Here is a 21,329-nt window from a genome sequence, read left to right as displayed (position 1 = left end):
CCAAGAGGTACTGAATGCTACCCACAGTCATGTGAGTGAGCTTAGAAGTGGATCCTTCCCCAGTTCAGCCTTCAGATGAGACCCGGCACTGGCCAACACCTCAACTGTAGCCTTACGAGAGACCCTAGAGCAGAGAACTCAGCCAAGCCATGCCCAGACTCGTGGCCTGCAGATAATACATGTGCGTAACTTTAAATCACTAATTCTTGGGGTAAATTGTTACACAGCAACAGATAATTAATGCACTGTGTCTGGACTCAAACTGCAAGGGTAAGTGGGGTGGGGAGAACAAGACAGAGGTCACCGGACTACCACATGCATAAATGATCTAAATTAGGTCACTTAATTTCTCAGAGTTTTCATTTCCTTTCCTATAAAATGTTTCTTAACCTGTTTGCTTTTACCTCACATTGTGAGAAGATGCTTTGAAAGAGTCCGGGTGCTGCATGCAAAGTAGTAAATCCATGTGGGAATGTGCGTAAGACCTCTAACATCAGGTTCCTGAGTCAACAACCATCTAGCTACAGAAATCAACTGTCTAAGACTCTTCTTCATGCCTTCTACCCACACCGCTTCAGAACGTTTTCCAAAGACAGGGAATGGAGAGGGTAGAGTTAGAGCAACGTTGACAAGGTGCAGTTGAGGATGAATTCATGAGAGTGAAAGACAACACTTACTTTTTAATAGCAATCAGTTCCCCCGACTCAATGCTTCTTCCCAGCAGGACGGAACCATAGGTTCCATCCCCAAGTTGCTTGATTGTTGTGTATCTATTCATGGTGTGCCTGCTCGGGCCTGACACTCATCTCAGAGCCGAGGTGGTGCCGTCCCGCAGCAGAAGCAGGCCTCCCCAGAGTGTAGCCAGATTTTTCGATGGCAGCACCAGCCTAAGGTATTCAATACAACGCCACTATCCCCCAAATACATATTTTCAAAGATCGGTCTTCTGCCTGTCAAGAAACATGAGAGACAAGGATAAATGCTAATGTACATTTTAAATCGGTGTATTTTCATACTCTAAATCAGGGGTTGGCAAACTATAACCCCCAGCCTGCCACCTGTTCTCGTAAATAAAGTTTTATTGGCACACAGTCACATGCATTCACTTGCATATTGTCTACAGCTGTTTTCACACAGCAACAGCAGAGTTGAGCAGTTGCACCAAAGATTGTGTGGCCTTCCCAATCTAAAGTTTTTATTATCTGGCCTGTTACAGAAAAAGTTTATCAACCTCTGGTCTAAATAATGCTCTTTTCTAACTGTTTATAGAACTGGTGATACCATCCTTGGAAAATGAACTAGTCACTGGCTCACAAATGTATTGGCTGTGATTCAGTGTTTTTCTGCTGACTAACCATGTGGGAAAATCTGCATAACTATGGTTGATGAAAACTGTTGAGTTGTAAGAATCTGTGCTAAATATTCTGTGTTCTGTGAAATTGGCCATGATTAACAATGCAAACATATAAAAGCCAAGAAATGCCAAAATTGAAGTTCTCCTGATATGGAACTTACATGTGCTCCATAAACTATTTGAGGCTAGGCATCAATACTATTATTTTTACTACTAAACATACAGAAGCTAAATGAAGATCTAGTAGTTTTTTAAGGCCTTCACATTGAGCATGACCTTTTTAAAGTCATTGAGTTCTTTTTTTAGTAATAAGTCACTTATTTTTCCTTTATAAAATTGAGTCATTCAGTCTGCATATGATTAAGAAAATGCAGTACTTACTTAAGTGATTTCAATGACTTTAAGAAAACATTAATGCAAATGCTTAAATATAAATATTAAAAGCATATTTTAAAAATACAGCTGCCAAACTAATTATCTGAAGAATCAGAAAAGCAGAAAATAATAAGCTTGCTACATTCTGCATTGAAATCTAGCCTATGTAGCTTCTCCTTCTGTAAGAATTCCAATCAACAAATGTAGAAGGGAAGAGGGAATTAAGAAATTCACTATTGGGCAAACAACACAGTAAGATTTGTTGCATCAAGATTCACTGATGGATGCAAATATTAATGGGTACAAGTTTGAGGAGAAATAGGACATTTGCACAGCTTCAAAGTATCTCTAAGGTATTACTAACTTCAAAGACCAAGAAGGTAACTCTACAGGGAAAAACCCAGCAGAAACCTCCTTGACTCAAGTGATCAAATTCAGTATCACCATTAATGTGACATATGACATCATGAGCCCTGCATATGACACTCTGAGAAGGGCACAATGTCACTGGTACTGAGAACAGAGAACCTCAATCGAGTCATGGGAAAACTACAGACAAACCCCAAATTAGAGACGTTCTACGAATAACTGACCAATATTCTTCTCAAGTGTCAAGATCATAAAAGGCAAGGATAGACTGAGGAGCCATCATAGATGGAGGTAGTTAAGGAGACATGACAACTAAAAGACAAGTGAGGCCCTAAATAGAAACCCAGAACAGAAAAAAGACAGTAGTGAAAAAGTTGATGACATTTGATTAAGGCCTGTGGTTTAGCTAACAGTATTGTACCAATGCTAATTTCCTGGTTTTGACTGCTGTTCCATGGTTACAGAAGATACTACTATTAGGGTAAGCTGAGTGAAGGATTTCTAGGAACCTATATTATTTTTGCAACTTTTCTGGAAGTCTAAATTAGTCGGGAATCAAAAAAGAAACCAGTTTATGTTCTCGTGAAGACTGTGTGTGACCTGGAGAAACCTTAAGAACAGTAAAGGTTATGGCTGATTTCACCTCACTCTGTCATGTAACTGGAAGAGTTTGTAGAAATCAAGCTCTACCCCATCTCTAAACTTATTCTCCTTCCCCAAGAACCATTTTAAGGCCCCTGGTTAAAGGGGCATTTGCCTTTGTCTTGAAACTCACAAGATCAGCCTCCCTACAACTTACTTCAGCAGCTCTTTACAGTCATGTATTCTATTGCTGGTTGACAAATATTTATAAGGCTCCTCCTATGTGACAGATACTATATTAACATCTGGGGATACAAAGGCCAATAAAATATGGTCCCTTTTTTCAAAAATCTTAGAGTCTCATGGCAGGGCATGAGGGCGGTGGGTGGGAGGAGGGGGCACACACATGTACTTATGAATATGCACAAAGATATTTCAAGTACCCTTGGGGTATGCTATCAGACATGGGGGGTTAAGGAGAAAGTCCCCTGGCTTCCGGCTGGGTTGATTTCAGAAGAATCTTCATTAAAGACTCAGTCTTGAAAGAACAACTCAAGTAGGTGGTTTGTAAGGTAAGATGGTCTAGCACCCCGAGAAGCAGAAACAAATGCACAGGCACTTGGACCTGGGGTGGAGGAAAGGTGGGGAGCTGGAAACTGGAAGGACAGAACTGCACTTTTGTTAGAGATGTTATTTCAGCCAACATAGGTTTTGACTGGATTCTGTGCCGCAGGAGAGGAAAATGCTATAAAGGACATTATTGGGTCAGTGGAGACAACGGGAATATGGATGGGAAATTAGATGAAAGTATCGCTATCTGTTAAATTTAGTAAGTTGATGTCTGTCCTGTGGTTCTGAAAGAGCACAATCTCATTCTTAGAAAATGTACCCTGAAGGATTTATAGAAAAGGATCATGATGCATTCAATTTATTCTCAAGAGGGTAGAACAAAGATTGTGTGTGTGTGTGTGTGTGTGTGTGTGTGTGTGTGGAGATAGAGAGAGAACACAAATGGTGTAAAATGTTAACAAATAGGTACGTCTGGGTAAAGGTTTAGGGAATTCTTGCAACTTTCCTGTATGTTTAAAATTATTCGAGATTAAAATTTTTTTTAATTCTCCTCAAAATGGTAGAGGAGGAGAATCTTTTAAAAGATGCATATAATTAAACATTTTATTTCGGCTCCAAACATACAAATGTAGATTTATTTAATAAAACCTGTTACTAACTTGCTTATAAGACAGAACGTTGCCATAATTCCAGCCCCTCCACTTTGTGGTTACTACATGGACTGTTCTGGATTCAAGCTCCATCTCAACATGACATAGAAGGTGTATTTGAACCACCACAAAAGCCATTTTTGACTCTGCGTTTGTTTTCCTCTCTTTTTCTTCTTTTTCATATTTATCTCCATCTGTTTTGATATGACTTATGATTTCTGCATCATTCATAGTTTCACTGTCCAACAAATTAAAATTCCTAAACCACTGTTGCATTAATCATCTTCCTTAAAATCACTGAAACCTTGATTTGTCAAATATCAGCTAGCTAATAAATTAAACGCTTTATTTTTTTTTTAATGTAGGTTTTGGCCTAGCGACAAAAGAAAGTCAATTTAAGTTTTTTTAATTCAAAATAACATGAACAGATTTGCATTTTGTCATCCACTTAGAATATTTTCTTAATGTCCTACTACAACTTGCCTATTCTAATTTAAGTAAATTTCTTCACACTTAGTTTTTCCTGGATATAAAGAAACTGTCTCATAGAACTGTGCTATTACATGAAATTTGTAATCAAATGTGTGTCTCTCTGTCTCTCACCCTTCCCCTGCTTTAATTACACAACCTTTCCTCATAGGACTTATTTTCCATTCCTTTTAATTATCTTTGGCATTCATCTCTGAATCCTCACACATTTCTCCATCTTCTTGCTGAACTGTGACCACAACTTTATAATGATCTACATTCCAGCAGCATATGACTTTCCCTGACTTTTTTTCCAACAGCATTATGCTACAGATTAATATCTACTAATTATTAATCATACAAGCCTTTCTTCCTACCACTTCCTCATCCACTTGAATTGTACCATTGGGACAATGCTTTCATAGATTATCACTGAGAAAGCTTTTTATGAAAGAATTAAGAACTTTATTGAAATAAAGCTAGAGTTGGTCATTCATTCAACAAACAGTCATCCTAACAACTCCTCCTAGTTACAATTTGCCATATTAACACAGAATGAAATTCAATTACTCTAGCAAGATTTGACACTCTCCATGCTCTGGTAGTTGCTTTTTAATTTTCTATGATTTCAGGTAATTACATAAGGACTGTACAATGGATCAGACTAGTGTCTCTTCAGGCCCTGATGTCAGGTTGACAGTGTATAATTGTATTCAACCTTTACTGAGATGCTAATCATTATGCAAGTCTTCGGGTTTTGGGGGGGTGCAAGGATTATGGATAAGGTAAGGGTCCTTCCTCTACATAACTCATAATTGAAATGGACATGAAAAATGTAGGTGCTATGATAATACGGTAGACAGAGCAACCAACACTTGGGAGAAGGCAGAGACCTGACAACACTACAGGGAAGGGGTAGTACTGAAGTATTAAAGAACGAGCAGATTTTGTTATACAGAAAAGTAAGAGAGAATTACAGACAGAGGAACTGTGTGCAAAAGGCTGGTGGGTACAAGATGTTGGCATGCTCACAAGAGGGCAAGAATATGGGGGTTCATACCCTGGCTGAACATTAGAATCACCTGGGGAAATTTTAACAAATACTGATGCCCTGACCTCACCTTTAAAAGTCAGGTAAGTGGCAGAAAATGAGTTTCAGTAGTTAAGAAAGCCCTCCCGGTGATTCTAATGTGCAACCAGGTCTGTGAAGTACAGGACTAGGGCACAAAACCTGTGGAGGGTGGCAAGGAAATGGCTAGAAACTTAGGGTGGGGTCCAACTGTGAAGGGGTATATTTCTCAAGTAGGACTTTGCTCATTACCCCTCAGAGAGGAGCTCTCCAGGGTTTTTAAGTAGGAAAATGACATGAGGAACATGTTAGAATAGAGACTAGAGGCAGAGTCTAGTTTGGAGAGTACTGCAACGGTCCAGGCGATGCGTGCTGAAGACCTGACTGAGGCCGCGGACTGGCTGAGCCTTACACAGAAGAGGAGGAAGGCCTGGAGTAGGTATGTGTGTAAGTGTCACTTGGATGACAGGTAGAGAAACAATGAGCCCTGTTTTCTAAGGTGTTGAATTTGAGGTTTGTACAAAACCTCTCCTTGGAGATGCTCAGAAGGCAGCTACAAGTAGTTCTAAGGTTGTTTTATTTTTTTTCCAAAGATAATGTATTACTGGTGTCCTTGTGAGGGGCACAGCATTCAGACAAACTGATACATTGCACAACTCTGGATGTCTGAACTTTGGATGACAAACCTTAAGAGAGATATTAAAAAGCAGAATGAGGGGCCTTAAATAAAAGCACAATACAAGTGTTGAAGAAACACTGAATACCTGAAAGACAGGAGACTTAGAAAGCCATGATCACTGCTTCCAGCGCACAAAGGGGTATAAGGGAGAAAGATTAGTTGCGCTATGTATGGATCCAGAGAACCAACACAGCCACTGTCTGAGCTTTCTACTCTCTACTCTAGTAAATTTTTCCTATACCAAAAAGATGAAGTGGCATTATTCAAATTAGCCTTAGAGAAGAGGTACCAGTCAACCTATAGTCAACTCTAAGCACGTACCAACAGGAAGTGATTAAATCTATGTAAGTCAGTATTGTTGAGTTGTTCATCATTTTGTGGTGGCCTGCATATGATGACTCACGTCATACCTGAAAGTGAAGAAGAAAAATTCTCTGCAGCTCTGGAAAAACAACAGGGATGATGCACTAGAAAAAAGGGAGGGAGATACAGCAGACACCATTGCTGATACACCCAGTGGCCACACTCCCCTTCTCGTTTCATGCACAAAAGCCTGATTTTATTCAGGATTCAACATAATCAGTGATGTCCTACTATGGCCCCAGGGCATGAACTCTAATCTATGTAAGCCAAGCAAGTTCACTTCCTATTACAAACTGTTTAAGAATGGGACTATGGCTCTGCCTTGAGATGGAAAGGAAAGTGAGCTGGTGGGAAGTAAAGGGCTTCTGAGAAGGAATCTACAGCCTGATAGACAGTTGACAAAGAGGTTGCCCACATCTCTGTCTTGAACATAGCTGAATAAAACCGTAATATTTAGGGCTGAGACGGTCTTCCAGTGACTATGAGAAGTCAGCTCTAAAGATGAGAATCCTATCTGCTGAGGATGGATGAAAAGAAAGAAAGAGGCTGAGTCCCTGAAGATATCCACTGCATGATCCCAGAAAACATCTGCCTTAGATCTGTCATGTGACCTAATTAAAGGTCTTTGTTGCTGAAGCCACTGTCAGGTGTTTGATCAAGTACAGCTGAAAGCATTCCTGACACAGTGGACTAAGGCTACTGACTTAAGAGACAAAATACGGAATTCTATACAGGAGGTGGCAGATCAATCAATCAATGGATCGACCTCTTGTCGTGAGCATAGTTTTGAAGAATATTTCAATTGTCCATTCTTCTTTGATACTTGATGAGAGACATCTACATCTATGGAGTCAGTTCTTCAAAGAAAGAAGTAGACAAATATCAAAGGTATGAAATGCATATGTGCAATAAAAAGCTGGGCACATCAGTGTATTTTAACTCAGTATTTGCAATGCTCATTTAGAACAAAAGCCACTAAGCTAACCAATTTTTTAAATTGTAGCTAACTCAAGTTTTCAGTCTCATAAAAACAAACCACCATCATATCATTCTGGTTTCTCTCAAGCACATCACGTCTGCTCCTCTCCACATTTTGTCTGTAAGTCATTCCATTCAGATCTCAGTCCATTAGTAGGAGACAGGTTCTACTGTTGGGCTCTTAACAATTGGTAAAAGGGCCAACTATTATGTCTTCTATGGTTGTGAGTTTTACCCACACTTTTGTTGCACAATATAGAAATACAGGAATATCTGAAATATGCTCAAGAAGTTAAAATATCAACAAAAATCACTCAAGTGAAAAATTATGCATAAGACACTATGCTCAGTTCTGAGATAAAAGAACCAAAGAGTTGTGGGTGGTGGATCTGGCCTCTGAGAACTTCCATCTGGCTAGGGAGGTGGAACAGACACAATGACCAGGAGGCAGGGTAGCTGGGTAAGTTCCTGGGAGAGGTGCAGACAGCAAGAGTGCTATAGGTACCCAAGAAAGGAGAAGTCACTTTGCGGACCAGTGGCTGGGAATCTCAAGGAAGGCTTTGGATCTAATGGCTTTAATTTACAGCTTAATCTTTAATGGCTAATTTCTCCAGTTAAGGACATGTCACTTACACATATACTGATTTTTTTAAACATTTAAATTTTTTTTAAATGTCAAGTTTTCCTTACTATCTGCATTAGTTTTCCATGGCTGTTGTAACAAATTACCACAAACTGGGTGGCTTGAAACAACAGAAGCTGATTCTCTCACAGTTCTGGAGGCCGGAGTCTGAAACCAGTTCCGCACTGAGGTGGAGAGGCAGCCCTTCCTCCAGGGCCCTAGGGGGAATCCATTGCTTGTCTCTTCCCGCTGCTGCTGGCTGCTGGCTGCTGGCATTCCTTGGCCTCTGGCCACATCACTGCAATCTCTCTCTGTTGTCACATTCCCTTCTCTGTGTGTCAAATTGCCTTCTGCTTCTCTCTTACAGAACTTGCGTTTGCACTTAGGCCCACTCAGATAATCAGGTTAATCTCATCATCTCAAATTCCTTCATTTAATTGCATCTGTAAAGTCTACTTTGTCATATAAGCAGACATTCACAAGTTCCAGGGATTAGGACCTGGTATCTTTGGGGGACTTTAGTTAGCCTATAGGTCTCCAACACCTCCCAAAGACTTTCAGTGAATGATCTCAATTAGCGCAGCAGTGGTTTTCATTCAAAGTTGAGTGTTTTAGCAATGAAATCAGAAGTCTGTGCTTACCCGATGGACAATGCATTCCCTTTTGAAATACAGACAGCATTTCTCTTTAATTTTGCACAGTGGACAAAACTTCACAGTTCTGGCTGAAATCTCAGAATATGACATAAGCATGTGGAGATGCTATGCTGTGTAGATGAGCAGCTGCAAGCAGCCTGAGACCTGAATTCGGAGGGATGCTTTGAATTTAAAAAGAGGAATTTTCATGTAAAAACTGGGATTTGGGGGTTCTCTGGGAAAACCGAAGAGCTAACAGCTCGGTTCCTTGTACGGTAACAAGAAGCTAGAGAAGCACTGTCCCCATCCCCTTAGACGGACCTGGGCTCTTCAGCTCATCACAGGCCCCATCCTCCCTATTGTCCCTAAAGTGAATCTGTCAGGTGCCACTTTTTTTTAGTTGCCACTTGTTTTACTGGAAGAAAATATTTCTCTGTTCCCATATGTCTATCAAAAGCGACAAAGTAGGAGACAGCCGGGAAAAAAACTCATGCTTGAAGCAAAATTGGAGGAAAAGAAAAGTTCTCTTTTAAAAAGAAGAGCAATTCCGTGCTGCTTAACACACATACCTGGCTTCTTTGAATCTTGTACATTTTCCCCTCTGCCCCTGACAGCATTTGGATTCACAGCTCCCGGTATAGACAGTCAACACTGCCTGAGAAGTGAATGGAATGTAGCAGCCCACCCACTCTTGCAAATTAGCTAAGTACTAAGGAAGTACTTTAAATACTGCTCTGACTGAAAATTAACTTGGATAAATCAATCACCATAATTAATCCACACTTAGCTTCCTAATATAGCAAATAAACTATGTATACTATATTGTTGTAAGTGCCTTGCATACATCCATCTATTCAACCCTTACAATGAACCAGGTAGGTTCTATTATTTTTAACTCTATTTTACAGATAAGGAAACAAACACAAAGAACTTGTCCACAATACTGTTATTATCACTCCCCCACCCCCTTCTCTAGATAAAGAAATGGAGACACAGTTACTTGTCCAAGGTTATACGACTATTAAGCTGTAGAATGGAGACAGGAAGCCAGGCCAACTGTACCAAACTCAAGTGAAAGGCTGCAAAAGATCTAGAGATCATGAAAAGTGTTGAGGATCTGAGAACGAGAGGAATTAGAAGTCCTTTGTGGTTCAAAGTCCGAATATGGATACCAGCGATGTGGGCATGCTCTAGTTGGCCTCATTCTACAATCAAACATCTGCGAGCCCTGCAGGGACCTCGCCAGCTCCTACTGCCTCTGCAGAAGGCAAAGTGAACACAGACAAAGAGAGACTGAGTCCCCGTTTCAACTCAAATGACTCTTCACACAGATGCTGAGCTTACAGCCTTGGTGACTGCTTTTAATAGCAAATGATGCAGTGATGTTTGAATGTCGCCCATCCTGGAGAATAAACCACCTTCTCCTTGGGTTTTTAATACTTGGTATCAGGAGTCGGCCCTCTGCTTTCCAGAGTAGGGAGAGGAAGCCCTGCCCACCAGGCTGATAGTTGCCTTCACATCACTAGGTCAAGGTCTCCGGTGCCGGGATCATTTAGGGCTCTCTTGAATCCAAACAGAATCATTTAATCTTTTTGTGACTGTTACATATTTTAGATTGTCCAAAACCCTAGTTCTGGCAAAAGCTAAGTTTTTTTCCAGGCTGTCTCCTACTTTGTCACTTTGATAAGGTGACACATACATTTTTTACAACACATCCAGTCTTTTGACAAACCCTACACAGAGGTCTTTTTCCCACAATACTGCTTGATGCAGGCCCTCTACCTTCTGGGTCCAGTTTCTCGGTTTTTTTCTTTTCCTTTACAGTACACATAATACAGTATATACAGAGAATGGGATGTAAAATACATGTCACATATAAGATAACAGTTTGATCAGTATTCTCCAGTTAGGATTTGCACAACCCAGTCCAGATCACACTGGTAGGGCCACAGGCACTGGTCCTCATGACACAGAATGTCCCTTAGTCCTTGGGGCTACTGTCTGTGAAATAAGGACATTGGACTTGATGAAGTGAGGAGGTGTCCTGCTCTAATACTCTGTGATTCTGTGACTCTCTGTGTCAGAAATCAAGCTAGTATTTGCCTAAGGGGAAAAAAAAAATGGATCAATGTTTCTGCTTTTTTTCCCCATCACATGTACAAAAGCTAGCAAAGAGAAGGTACTGGCCCAGAGGTACCTTGTACACTACAAGACATCTCTCCTGCAGGCAGGAACAGTGCCCCACCGCCTCAGTCAGGCCCCAGAGTTCAGAATCTACTCCTCTTTCCTGACAGTCCAGCTCAAACACTACCTCTTAAGAGCCTCCTGCCTCAGCCTGCACGGGCAGACACAGCTGGCTCTCCTCTCTGGAGACACCAGAGCACCCTGTCCCTGTCCCCACCTCACTGCTGACCTTCCATGGTGGTCGGCGACAAGCAGGCCTGCTTTCTGTATAAGCCAGACCACTCACCACACTTCCTTCATCTCTGTATCCCCGCTCCTCACACTCCCCTTAAACACAGAAGGACTTACTCTTTGCATGGTCAACATTTGAATTTTAGTCTTTGCTATTTGTTCTCTGTACCACCCTTAGTAAGTACCTCAACACACTCAGTGCTTCTATTTCTTTACATGCAAAGTTAAGATAATCAAATTGTTTGGCCTGATCAGAAATGTTCAAAGTTCTGAGATGGAAGAATGGTAAATAGATTATAAAAAGGCTGAAGCAGGCAGGCCATCTGGGCCCATATTTCATATGCTGGAACCACAGAGTCTGGGAGAATCACAGAAGTGTTGTCAGATCAGGACCTGACTTTTGGGTAAGATTGCACCCAACTAGCAGAAAATTACAGCATTATTTTGCTCTCAGGTCCAGCATATGAAATAAAGTTTCAGCAAATCTTTGAAATAAATGTTGTGGCTTTTCTGGCAAGGTGACACTGGGGAAAACCTTCCTGTGATTTGCCCTGATTCCCTCCCCTCGGGGTCAATCCTCAGGGGAAGCAAAGACCATCTGTTCACGGCCAGCGGCTCCTATCCGGTGCCTTGCTCATACACAGCCTGGGAAACAGAGACTGGGCATAGGGAGAATGGCAGTCCCTTCTTTACTTGAAATATTGATAGTTGTTGAATAAATGCCACAATCACTTGTATTTTAAGATAGGAGACAGAACATTGTTTACAAACCTGGGCTTCTGTGGGAGTCGTGGCTTCCCGGCCCACTTACTCCATTCAGATCCTTATAGGAGCTCTTCTCCCTTAGCCTGAATCATTTCACATGGAAAAGTATCCATTCCTTTCATATGGCCTCCTAAGAAAACTGGATTATATGCAAGACCATGAAATGGCCCTTCTCTGGGCTCTGCTGAGTCCCATTCTTCCTTAACTGGCACATAATTATGTGTGGTGTGCTGGGTTCAAATGTATCATCACTTTCCAGGAGTTACTTTCTTTTAAAGGGTACTAAAAACAGTACCTCTGTGTTTATAGTTTCCTCTCTGGGACCTAATGCTTCTGCCCATATACTTTTTAGCAAAAATGTCTTTTAAGTATTTTGCCTCTTAGACTAGTGCTTTTTCCTGCATTGGGACAGCAGCCTCAAGGCCAAAAGAACCTTTATGTGGAATTTGCTCTGCCTTTACCTCAATAAAGAAGTGCACTAAAGATGCTTTCAGCTATTGCCTCAGCTGGAGTGACAGGACAAGGAAACCGGTTACTTAGTTCGCCTCTTCTGCTCCCCAGAAGATGTTCATGCCTTTACTTCCCTGTCCTCCTCCAACTGCTGCTTCTGAGGAAAGAACTCTTACACCAGGGCCCTTCATCCCACTGGAAGGGTCCCCCACTTCCCAGCACTTCTCCTGCATTACAGACGGGTGGTGCCCCCAACCTAAAAAAGTCTCCAATCACTCAGAGATCATGTTCCACCTGGGACACATCCTTATGTGTGACTGCTGTGGACTGTGAAGACCTGAGGAGTGACATATAAAGGAAGTAAGGAGACACAGCTTCACCCTGACTTGTGTGAAACTGTTGACGAGCTGGGTGATAGTCCCCAGCTCACCGATGCAGGCTGTGCAGGGTGGCAATAGTCCGGCCTGATACAATCCTGTGTCTCACAGGTGGGCAAGGTAGGAGCTGGTGAAGATGGGGGAGTGACTGAGGACATGTCAGGTATTCAAGCGCTACGCAATCTTGCAGCACATAACTCAGGAGCTGAGCTCACTCATTGTAAGATGCTTCACTACCACATGTAACAACAAAGAAACCAATAAAGAAAACATATCAAGGAAGGAATGGCTTACTATAAAAATCAACTAGAGCAGGGGGTCAGCAAACATTTTCTGTGAAGGGCCAGTACATATTTCAGGCTTGAGGGCTCTATGGCTCTGTCACAACTATGCAACAATTCTGTCGTAGCACAAAAGCAGTCAAAGACAGCATGTCAGTGCACGGCCCGGCTGTGTTCAGGTGCACATCTATTTAACAAGACAGGCAGTAGGCACATCTATTTAACAAGACAGGAAAGTAGTAGTTCTTTCCTTAGAAGCTGCAGTTGGAGGAGGACAGGGAAGTAAAGGCATGAACATCTTCTGGGGAGCAGAAGAGGCGAACTAAGTAACCGGTTTCCTTGTCCTGTCACTCCAGCTGAGGCAATAGCTGAAAGCATCTTTAGTGCACTTCTTTATTGAGGTAAAGGCAGAGCAAATTCCACATAAAGGTTCTTTTGGCCTTGAGGCTGCTGTCCCAATGCAGGAAAAAGCACTAGTCTAAGAGGCAAAAGTAAGCAGTAACTGCCTGCAAGTCTTGTTAGCAGAAACACTTTAGCAGTCTCCACATAAGCTTCATTTACCCCTGAGTTACAGGGTTGCATATACAAACTGTGTTTATTCTGAGAATATAAGCTCTTTGAGGGCAGAAGTTCTGTTATATTCACAACTGTGTCCCCAGAACCTGGACTAGGCCCTGGCATACTGCTGGCACAAATAGGTGCTCACGAGGATGATCTGTTGAAGGAACAAATTAATTAATGGGTGAGCATCTTATAGGTTTGTAAAGGGTAATTTTGTCTATAGGTGATTTTTCTTATACTCCCAGCCCCATTTCCACTCCCATGCCCCATTTTTCTGCAAAACTGTGGAAAGCTATATGGGGACTAGGGCACAAAAATTATGAATCCTTCTGAAAGCCTCTACACTAATTTAGGAAAACATTCGCTTTTTGACACCTAGAATAACATGTAGGAATACGTATCTTACTTTTTTCTTACCCAATTTTGTCTGAGTTAAATCAATCTTTACTAAATTTTCTTTCAAAGACAGTGTCCAAAAAGCCAAAACCATTAATTATTATCTTCAAGTTCATGTAGATAGTAACTTTCATGATATTGTCAAATTTGCAGCTGGACATTACACCATAGTGCTTTATCATTTTTAGCTCTGGGCCATTATATTTTATAATAGTCCCACATTATCAGCTCTTTGTCACAGGCCATGGTACACCTATAGGATGGTACAACATGATCACACTGATCTTTCCTCAAAATATGTGGTCCTCACAAGCTTTTGGCTGTCACTGTGCATTTATCAGGTGGCTTTTAAGAGCCCCCAGGGTGGTGGAAAATGCACCAAATGAAAGGTGAGGCACTGCTGTGGTCCTTTCATTTAAAAAAATTGAGTTAGGATAACAAACTTAAAACCTAGGAGAAAGTTAAAGATAATATGTAACCTAGTACTAATAAGTGTAGACTGACTGCTAAATTCAAGTGGACCTAAATTCAACATGAGCATAGTGCAATGTTGAGGAAATGTCACACTATGGAATAAGACTTTTTTTTCCTGTAAGGGACCTTGATGATCATTCATCCAACATCCTCACTTCACACAGGAGATCCAGAAACCCACCGAATAGGAAGAGAATCCTTGTTACCTTCTGAGTAGCATATTTTTTAATGTGTGAATATAAGAAATGTTTCAATAGTCTATTAAAGTTTAAAGTCTATCAAATGCTCCCCACTTCCCCTTTTATAAGAAGCATATGAATGTATTGCTAATCTGGAACCACATGTAAAAAAAAGCGGCAGATCTCCGAAGACATGTTTTTTTCAAACTGTGAGACAACATCACAAATCAAGGAACCTGGGGTTTGACTCCAGCTGCACAGGTGAGTCCAAACACCAGAACTCTTTCTACACAGGTTTCCACATTCAACGCACGGCCAGACACTGACTCAACATGCAAGGCCCCTTGAGTTTCCTTGGAAGGAAATCAGGAATGGAAGCTTTCAGCTTAGACTGAGTATTTCCCTAGGATCTGATGACTAATGTTTTCCTAACATGAACCAGCACCTTGCTAAGAGCAGAGACTGAACCTGAATGCCACATCGACCTTTACCACCTCCTTGAGACAGCCCTGTGCTATTGTTTATACTTCTCTGGCTGCAAGTAAGGGCATCTCTCATTTCTTCCCACCACAACACAGCATTTCAGTGTAATTTGCCCCAGAAAATGATTTGCTTCACCCAGTTGTTTTTATGAAGTAATTTTCTGAACACCTATGTATTGATAAGGAAGTTAAAACTGTTTCAAAAGTAAGCACAGCCACAACCCCAGACATGGTTACACTATAACCCCAAGCAATATGTGTATGTGCAAGTCACACCGCACACACCTCTATTTGCACATTCTCTCTGTCAACCACACCAACCATAAACACTGAGGTCCACAGAGAGGTCATTTTTGACGTGCTAGTCATAGGCTCTCCTCAAAATGCCATGGCTGGCGAAGACTGCTGGTAAGAGAATTTATGGTTAAGTGAGACACTATCCACAGACTGACAGATCAACATACACAGAAAGGTCACCATACCCAGAATTCTGCCAAGAAACCACCAGGCAAGCAGTCCTGCTATAAATACAGACATTGACACATACCCCACAAGCAGAAAAATAGCAAGACTAGGTGCAATTCCAACTCTGCAAGGTCCTGCAAAATGAAATGGAGGAGCTTGCCGCAAAAGAGGCAATGAGGAAAAAACAAAATTAGAAGGCAGTAGTGTTCCTGGCAAGGTTCTGACGGAAAAGCAGAAACAGATCCTAGAAGCAGAGCTATAGCCAGAAATAACCTCAGCTCAAGCCATTTTAAGGAAGGGCAGGATAATACTCACAGAGGATTCACTGCATGGCTGCCCCATCCTCAGGGCCTCCTGGCTCATCATGACTTGCAGTCTACAAGTCAGTCAACAAACATCTATAAAATGTTTGCTACATGTTCAGGCCTCTGCAAATCATTGTTGAGGGATAAGCAGATATTTGTCAAGGACATTCCAGGTACTGTTGAGGCACCGCAGACCACCTGCACACCACAACCAGAGGCATTTTCCCTATTTTACGTGTGAGAGGACTAATGCTGGGAGAATTCCACAAGGAAGGCCACATGAGCAGGAAGTGGAGTCAGGCCCTGGTCTCAATTCTACCTGACTCCAAAGTCCACAATACCACATTAGCATGCATAAAATACAGCTCCTGTCCTAAAGAGACTTAAAATAACCTAAACCAATTAAAGATCGATACAGCCAATATAATGAAGGGCTAACAAACAAGTGTCTTAAGATTTTAAAGAAAGAGAAATGAGTAGTTAGAGGAGACCTTATAAGAGAAGTAAGCCTTAGGCTCCTCCTTGGAAGATGGGTACAATTTGTACAGGGGAGTAGAGAGAAGGGAGGGAGTTTCTAGGGAGAACAATCTGACCAGAAACAGTGCACTGGAAATGCACCTGGCCGGCTTCGCAGGCTAGCAAGAAGACTGAACTCCGTAGGGTGCAAGGAGGGGTGCTGAACTACAAACAGGACTTAGATAGGAGGGGTGAGGCCTGATTATGGAAGGCCTTGAAAAATCAGGCAGATTACTTTCGACTTGAAATGTCAGAGAATGGAGAGGAACTAAATGAAGGTCACAAGCCCAGGAGAGACTTGAAGTGACACAGTTTTAAAAGGTTAGACAGACAACAAACGCTGAAGAGAAGAGAAGGGGGAGAGTTTCATCCATTCATTCATTCTTCATTCATTCATTCATTCAGCAAACATTTCCTGAGGACTTACAAGAGCCAGTCTTGGGAGGCTAAGCGAAGAAGAGGCTGCCCCAGGCTGAAGGGAGGCAGAGTAAAGTTCTAGATTAGAATATGGAGGGAGGGATTGGTATCAACCACATTTCAAAGGTCTCAATGACTCACTGATACAAAGGATGAAGGAAATGAATGAAAAGATGGTTAAAGAAAATTCCAGAAGTTCAAGATTGACTGGATTATTAGGAACCCAAAAAAGCAATGAGAATAAAACAATGAAAATATAAAAAGAGCTTTGATGATGTTGAACAGTCAACAAATAAAGGCCCAAAGGCCTATCCTCTATCCTAGTAGCTCCTTTACACACAGTCTGTAGGGAAGAGAGAAAAATAATTTCTTTGTGACTAAATGCTAAGTTCCCTTGGCGGGGAAGACAGACCTCTGCCTACTCAAGGCTCCATCAACCCTCTAAGATCATTCCATCATTTAAAACTAAACCAATCTCACTAAGAAACATGGCTGCCCACTCCCGCTCAGCCATCAGTCTTGACTGGAGAAGGGGACAGGGGGAAAAAAAAAAAGTGGGCAGGTCATTGTTGAGGGCTGGGCCTCAGGGAAGGGGGCAGTGGTAACTGATACCACTTTACTACAGAATCCCAGCCCTGCTCTCATTTCTACACCCAATTCCTAGTGTTTTAGAAGTACTGGTCTTCAAATAGATATGAAGGCCTTAAACACGCTTTATGAAATCTCATAGCTTTGTTCAGAAACTATTTCAAATGTGCATATTTATGCATATATTAACTCCTAGCACAGCTGGCACATAGTTGAGACAAATTCTTCTTAATAATTTATATGTTGACCACACACATTTAAAGGCTTGTTTTAATTTTAGATTCAACAATAGTACAATTCATTAACCGGGCACATCCTTAAAGCCCATTCACAGGAAAATGTGAGCAATGAAAACCTGTAGCTGTCAAACCTCTATTGCTACAGAGCGCTCCAGGCTAAAGAAAAAACACAAGTGCCAATACCTTAGAGAAATCTAGACCTGCATGCAAAACTCAGGGCTGTTATTCTCTTAACACAGTCCAGCTTCAGCAAAAACAGATCTTTACTCAGTTATAAGTGGAAATGAATACACTTTTCTGCAGAATGACACAATAATCTACTTTAATATTTGAAAGTAAAAGTAAAAGCCCTCAGGGTTAGCATCAAACTTTTAAAAGACACATTACAAAAGAAACGGTTGTTCTGGAAAACCCTTCAACATCCCTCTCATAACACCTACTCAGATTATTATGAAAAAAATCAGAGCAGAAAGAAACCCTCTGAAAAATGGTTGCACATCAATGTGTGAGGATCCTTGCTCAGACCCCTTGCGGGACGGCCAAAGGCCTAGTCCGGAAAATTCCAAGAGCAAGTCCTCCGCATCCTGCTAAAGGGGCTTCAGATCCAGCAAGATCTTTCCCCTCTTAACACTGAACGGTAAACCACTCAGCAAAATCTTCCAGACTCGCAAGAAACCAGAGTTTTCATGCCAAAAGGGAGAGACCCACAGGACCTCGAAGAGAAACTACAGCCGGTTCGCCACTTCCACCCCCTCCAATCCCGTGAGGAGACACGAGAAAGGGGTCCCTCCGCAGCTCCAGTCCATCACCCCGAGTGACAGGTCGACCGGCAGAAGCCCCTAAATCCCGGATCCTACTTACTGGCGCCGCGAACGCAGGCGGGGGCCGCCCCTGCGGTGAGCGCAGCTCCTCGGCGAGTGGGGCGCAGCAGCCTGCTCGGGAGCTGGGGATGGGAGCGATCCCTGCTAGGACAGGCCGAGGGGGCCGGGCAGGGACGCTCGGGAGGTCCGGCGAGACGCACGGACCGCGCGGCGCATGGTGGAGCGCAGGAACCCGGCCGCTCTCCAGCCTCCAGCAGGAAAACAAACAAAAGGCAGGGAGGCTTCTGGTGGGGACGACCGGCCGCTTTCCCTGGGAAAACTTACCCTGCAGCTCCCCTCGCTGGCCCAGCGCGTCTCTGCACCGCGTCCCCGCCGCCCGGGGGCGCCCGGCCACTGCGCTCCTTGCCGGCCCAGGGACTCCAGCGGCGAGCTGACCACGAACGCGACCTCCCGCACCAAACGCCCTTCTTATTGCAGATCGGCCTCATAAGGCCTCAAAATTTAGAACTGGAGGCTTCGATGCACGTTCGGAGAACATTTCATTTTAGGTAATCATGGGGAAAAAATTTTCCTGAAAACATTTTAAAAAACGTAACTGAAGTTGCACGACATTGTGAATGAAATCAATGCCACTGAATTGTATACTCAAAAATGGCTAAGGTGGTAAACTGTGTTATAGATTATTTCCCACAATAAAAAATATTTAAAATAAAACACAACTGATTACCAGTTGGCATTTATTTGAACCCTAAGAGTTTTTACATTGTTAGCAACTTTAGTTTGAAGGATTGCATTTTCATCCAGGTGGAAACAGTCTAATTTTCTCTGAGTTTAAATCCCCCAGCTAACCACCATATCAGTTTCTTCTCCCTATTTTTATTTTTGAATTCTAAGAACTGATGACATTGTTTTTTTCCTAAAGACTCTATGCAGAAGTCCTGAATCCCTCTTTTCTTCCTCCTTTTGATGTAAGATATAAGACAGTCAAACTTCCTTAGACTTCCTGTCCCCAATGGGACAGGGTCATCTGGCTATCTTGTAAATGTCTAACATTTATTTACCTTTATATTTACCTATATAACACCCAAACCATATGGCAAATGAAAATGGAAAGTCATTATCAAAAAATAGGGAAACGAGGGAGCCTAACAAATCATATACTATACCCATGAAAAGTGATTTTTAAAAAAATACCTAAAATAACTGGTTTTAGTTAAATTCAGTTGTCCAAGCAAGTCTACCTGGCAAATAGAAGGACTGTCTTGTTCTACTTTTAACAAGGGTTCACTGAGTTGGTAAATGGATTAGGTCAGCAGTTCCAGCCTGGGGAAAATGATAACATTGTAAATATAATGTGATGAGACAATATAACCCTGTAAAGAGGTCTAGTGGATACAGAGGATAGTGATCTAAAATACTAAATTCGTAGCTGTGACACATAACATTTTTTAAATGGCTAAGGTGGCAAACTGTTTATATATAAAATAGGTGCTTAAGTTATTGTTACAAATACTAGTTATTTTATTAAGCTTTGTTTATATGCTAGAATAGAAATCATCTGTGTTAACTGACCAAGATAAATTAGTATTCAATATGTTTAATGTAATAGACTAGTTCGGAAAATATTTCAGTACCTCATTCTTCATCTACAAAACTAATGTTTTGTATTCATGAATCACATATATCATTTTCTTCTATTACAAATCCTTTCATCTAATCTTTCCCCCCGATTTAAATTTCAAAATCCAATTGTAGTCATTGTGAGGACCTAAACCCTAAAGCCACCTTTGAAAGCTAAAAATTATTACATTTTTGGCCTCCGTTAAACATGAAGGTACTATTCATAGGTAGCTGATTTAGGATGCAAATAAAACATGCCCTTCCGAACATACCCATCCGAATATTAAAAGACAGCAGTTGGGCTTCCTTATTGAAGCTCACCATCTGCCCCCGTCTCCTTTATCATCTTTGTCTGCCGAAGACGTACTGCAATTCTAAGATTTCTAGAATAAAATGATAGCCAAGAGCTTTAAACTCTGAACTTACTGAACATAGATAGCGTTTTGGAATCCTGACCACTATTAGTATCTGGCACCTAAAAGAAACTTTAGAAACTTCAGAAGCTCCGTACATGTTTGCAGAACGAAGAGCCTGTTAAACTGTAGGTTTTCAACAGAGCGTGTACAATTTCGTATTTAAAACCATGTGAAATGTGGAAATATATATATATCACTTGATGAGTGGCCGCTGTGGAAGTGACACCAGGTGTTTGAGCTTTAAGAGGTTGGGCGAATACTGTGTGCAGAGTCCAGCGCGCTACGCGAAACAGCGGACTACAAACCCCAGGGTCTCGTGGGCGCAGTCCCCGCAGGACTCGGGTTTCGAGGCCCTGGAGTCTTAGCGTCATGCCCCCGTTGCATGATGGGATCCGTAGTGCGAAAGGGCTTGGCGGTCGCTGAGTTTTCTTCCAAACAGTCTTTTCCTCGACCTCCAGACCCGTGCTTTTGAAAAGTTTAGTTGCTCTAACCTGTAGTGGAGTTTCACTCCCTGCACGTCTGGGATGGCTCTAGCCAGAGTCACCGACGAGCATGCAGCGACCGTCCCGAGCGTCGTTTGATGCCCTTTAGGGCTGCTTGCCGTAGGGTCTCAACCCTCCATTTGAGTTACAGATATTTTTGAGGTTACGCGCGTTCCACTTTGCATAAGCATTCACTGGGCTGCTGCGTGGGTCTTGTTAGGGTTTCGGCAAATCGGTGAGCTGACCTCCGGGTGGGCCTCGCGCACACAGCACGCCACAGCCCCGCGGCCCTCCTCCAGGCAGCGCGCGGAACGAAGAGCCGCGCACGCGAGCGGGGGCGACGGCGGCGACGGCACTGCGCACGCT

The 21,329-nt window shown here is 42.2% G+C and overlaps 2 protein-coding genes across 3 annotated transcripts in view; both read right to left on the bottom strand.

Moving 5' to 3' along the window:
* CILK1 (ciliogenesis associated kinase 1) overlaps positions 1 to 815 on the bottom strand; it is a 34,670-nt gene extending 33,855 nt beyond the window's left edge. The window contains exon 1 of the mRNA XM_017671901.3: positions 678 to 815. Coding sequence (XP_017527390.1) covers positions 678 to 778 — 101 coding nt within the window. The 5' untranslated portion in view covers positions 779 to 815. The remainder of the gene's footprint in view (positions 1 to 677) is intronic.
* LOC140846850 (uncharacterized) lies at positions 808 to 21,125 on the bottom strand. 2 transcript variants are annotated; one of them, XM_073224907.1, is made up of 2 exons: positions 18,770 to 21,125; positions 808 to 950 (listed from the first exon to the last, which is right to left on the bottom strand). In XM_073224907.1, the coding sequence occupies exon 2, from the start codon at positions 925 to 927 to the stop codon at positions 808 to 810; it is 120 nt and encodes a 39-aa protein (XP_073081008.1). In that variant the 5' UTR covers positions 928 to 950; positions 18,770 to 21,125. The 2 variants fall into 2 exon arrangements, with proteins under 2 accessions (XP_073081008.1, XP_073081007.1); XM_073224906.1 differs by lacking the exon at positions 18,770 to 21,125 and adding an exon at positions 18,486 to 18,759.
* Positions 21,126 to 21,329: the final 204 nt, after the last annotated feature.

Source organism: Manis javanica, chromosome 16 (genome assembly GCF_040802235.1).
Source record: "Manis javanica isolate MJ-LG chromosome 16, MJ_LKY, whole genome shotgun sequence".
NCBI lineage: Eukaryota > Metazoa > Chordata > Mammalia > Pholidota > Manidae > Manis > Manis javanica.
This window is presented reverse-complemented; position numbering and strand designations above follow the sequence as displayed.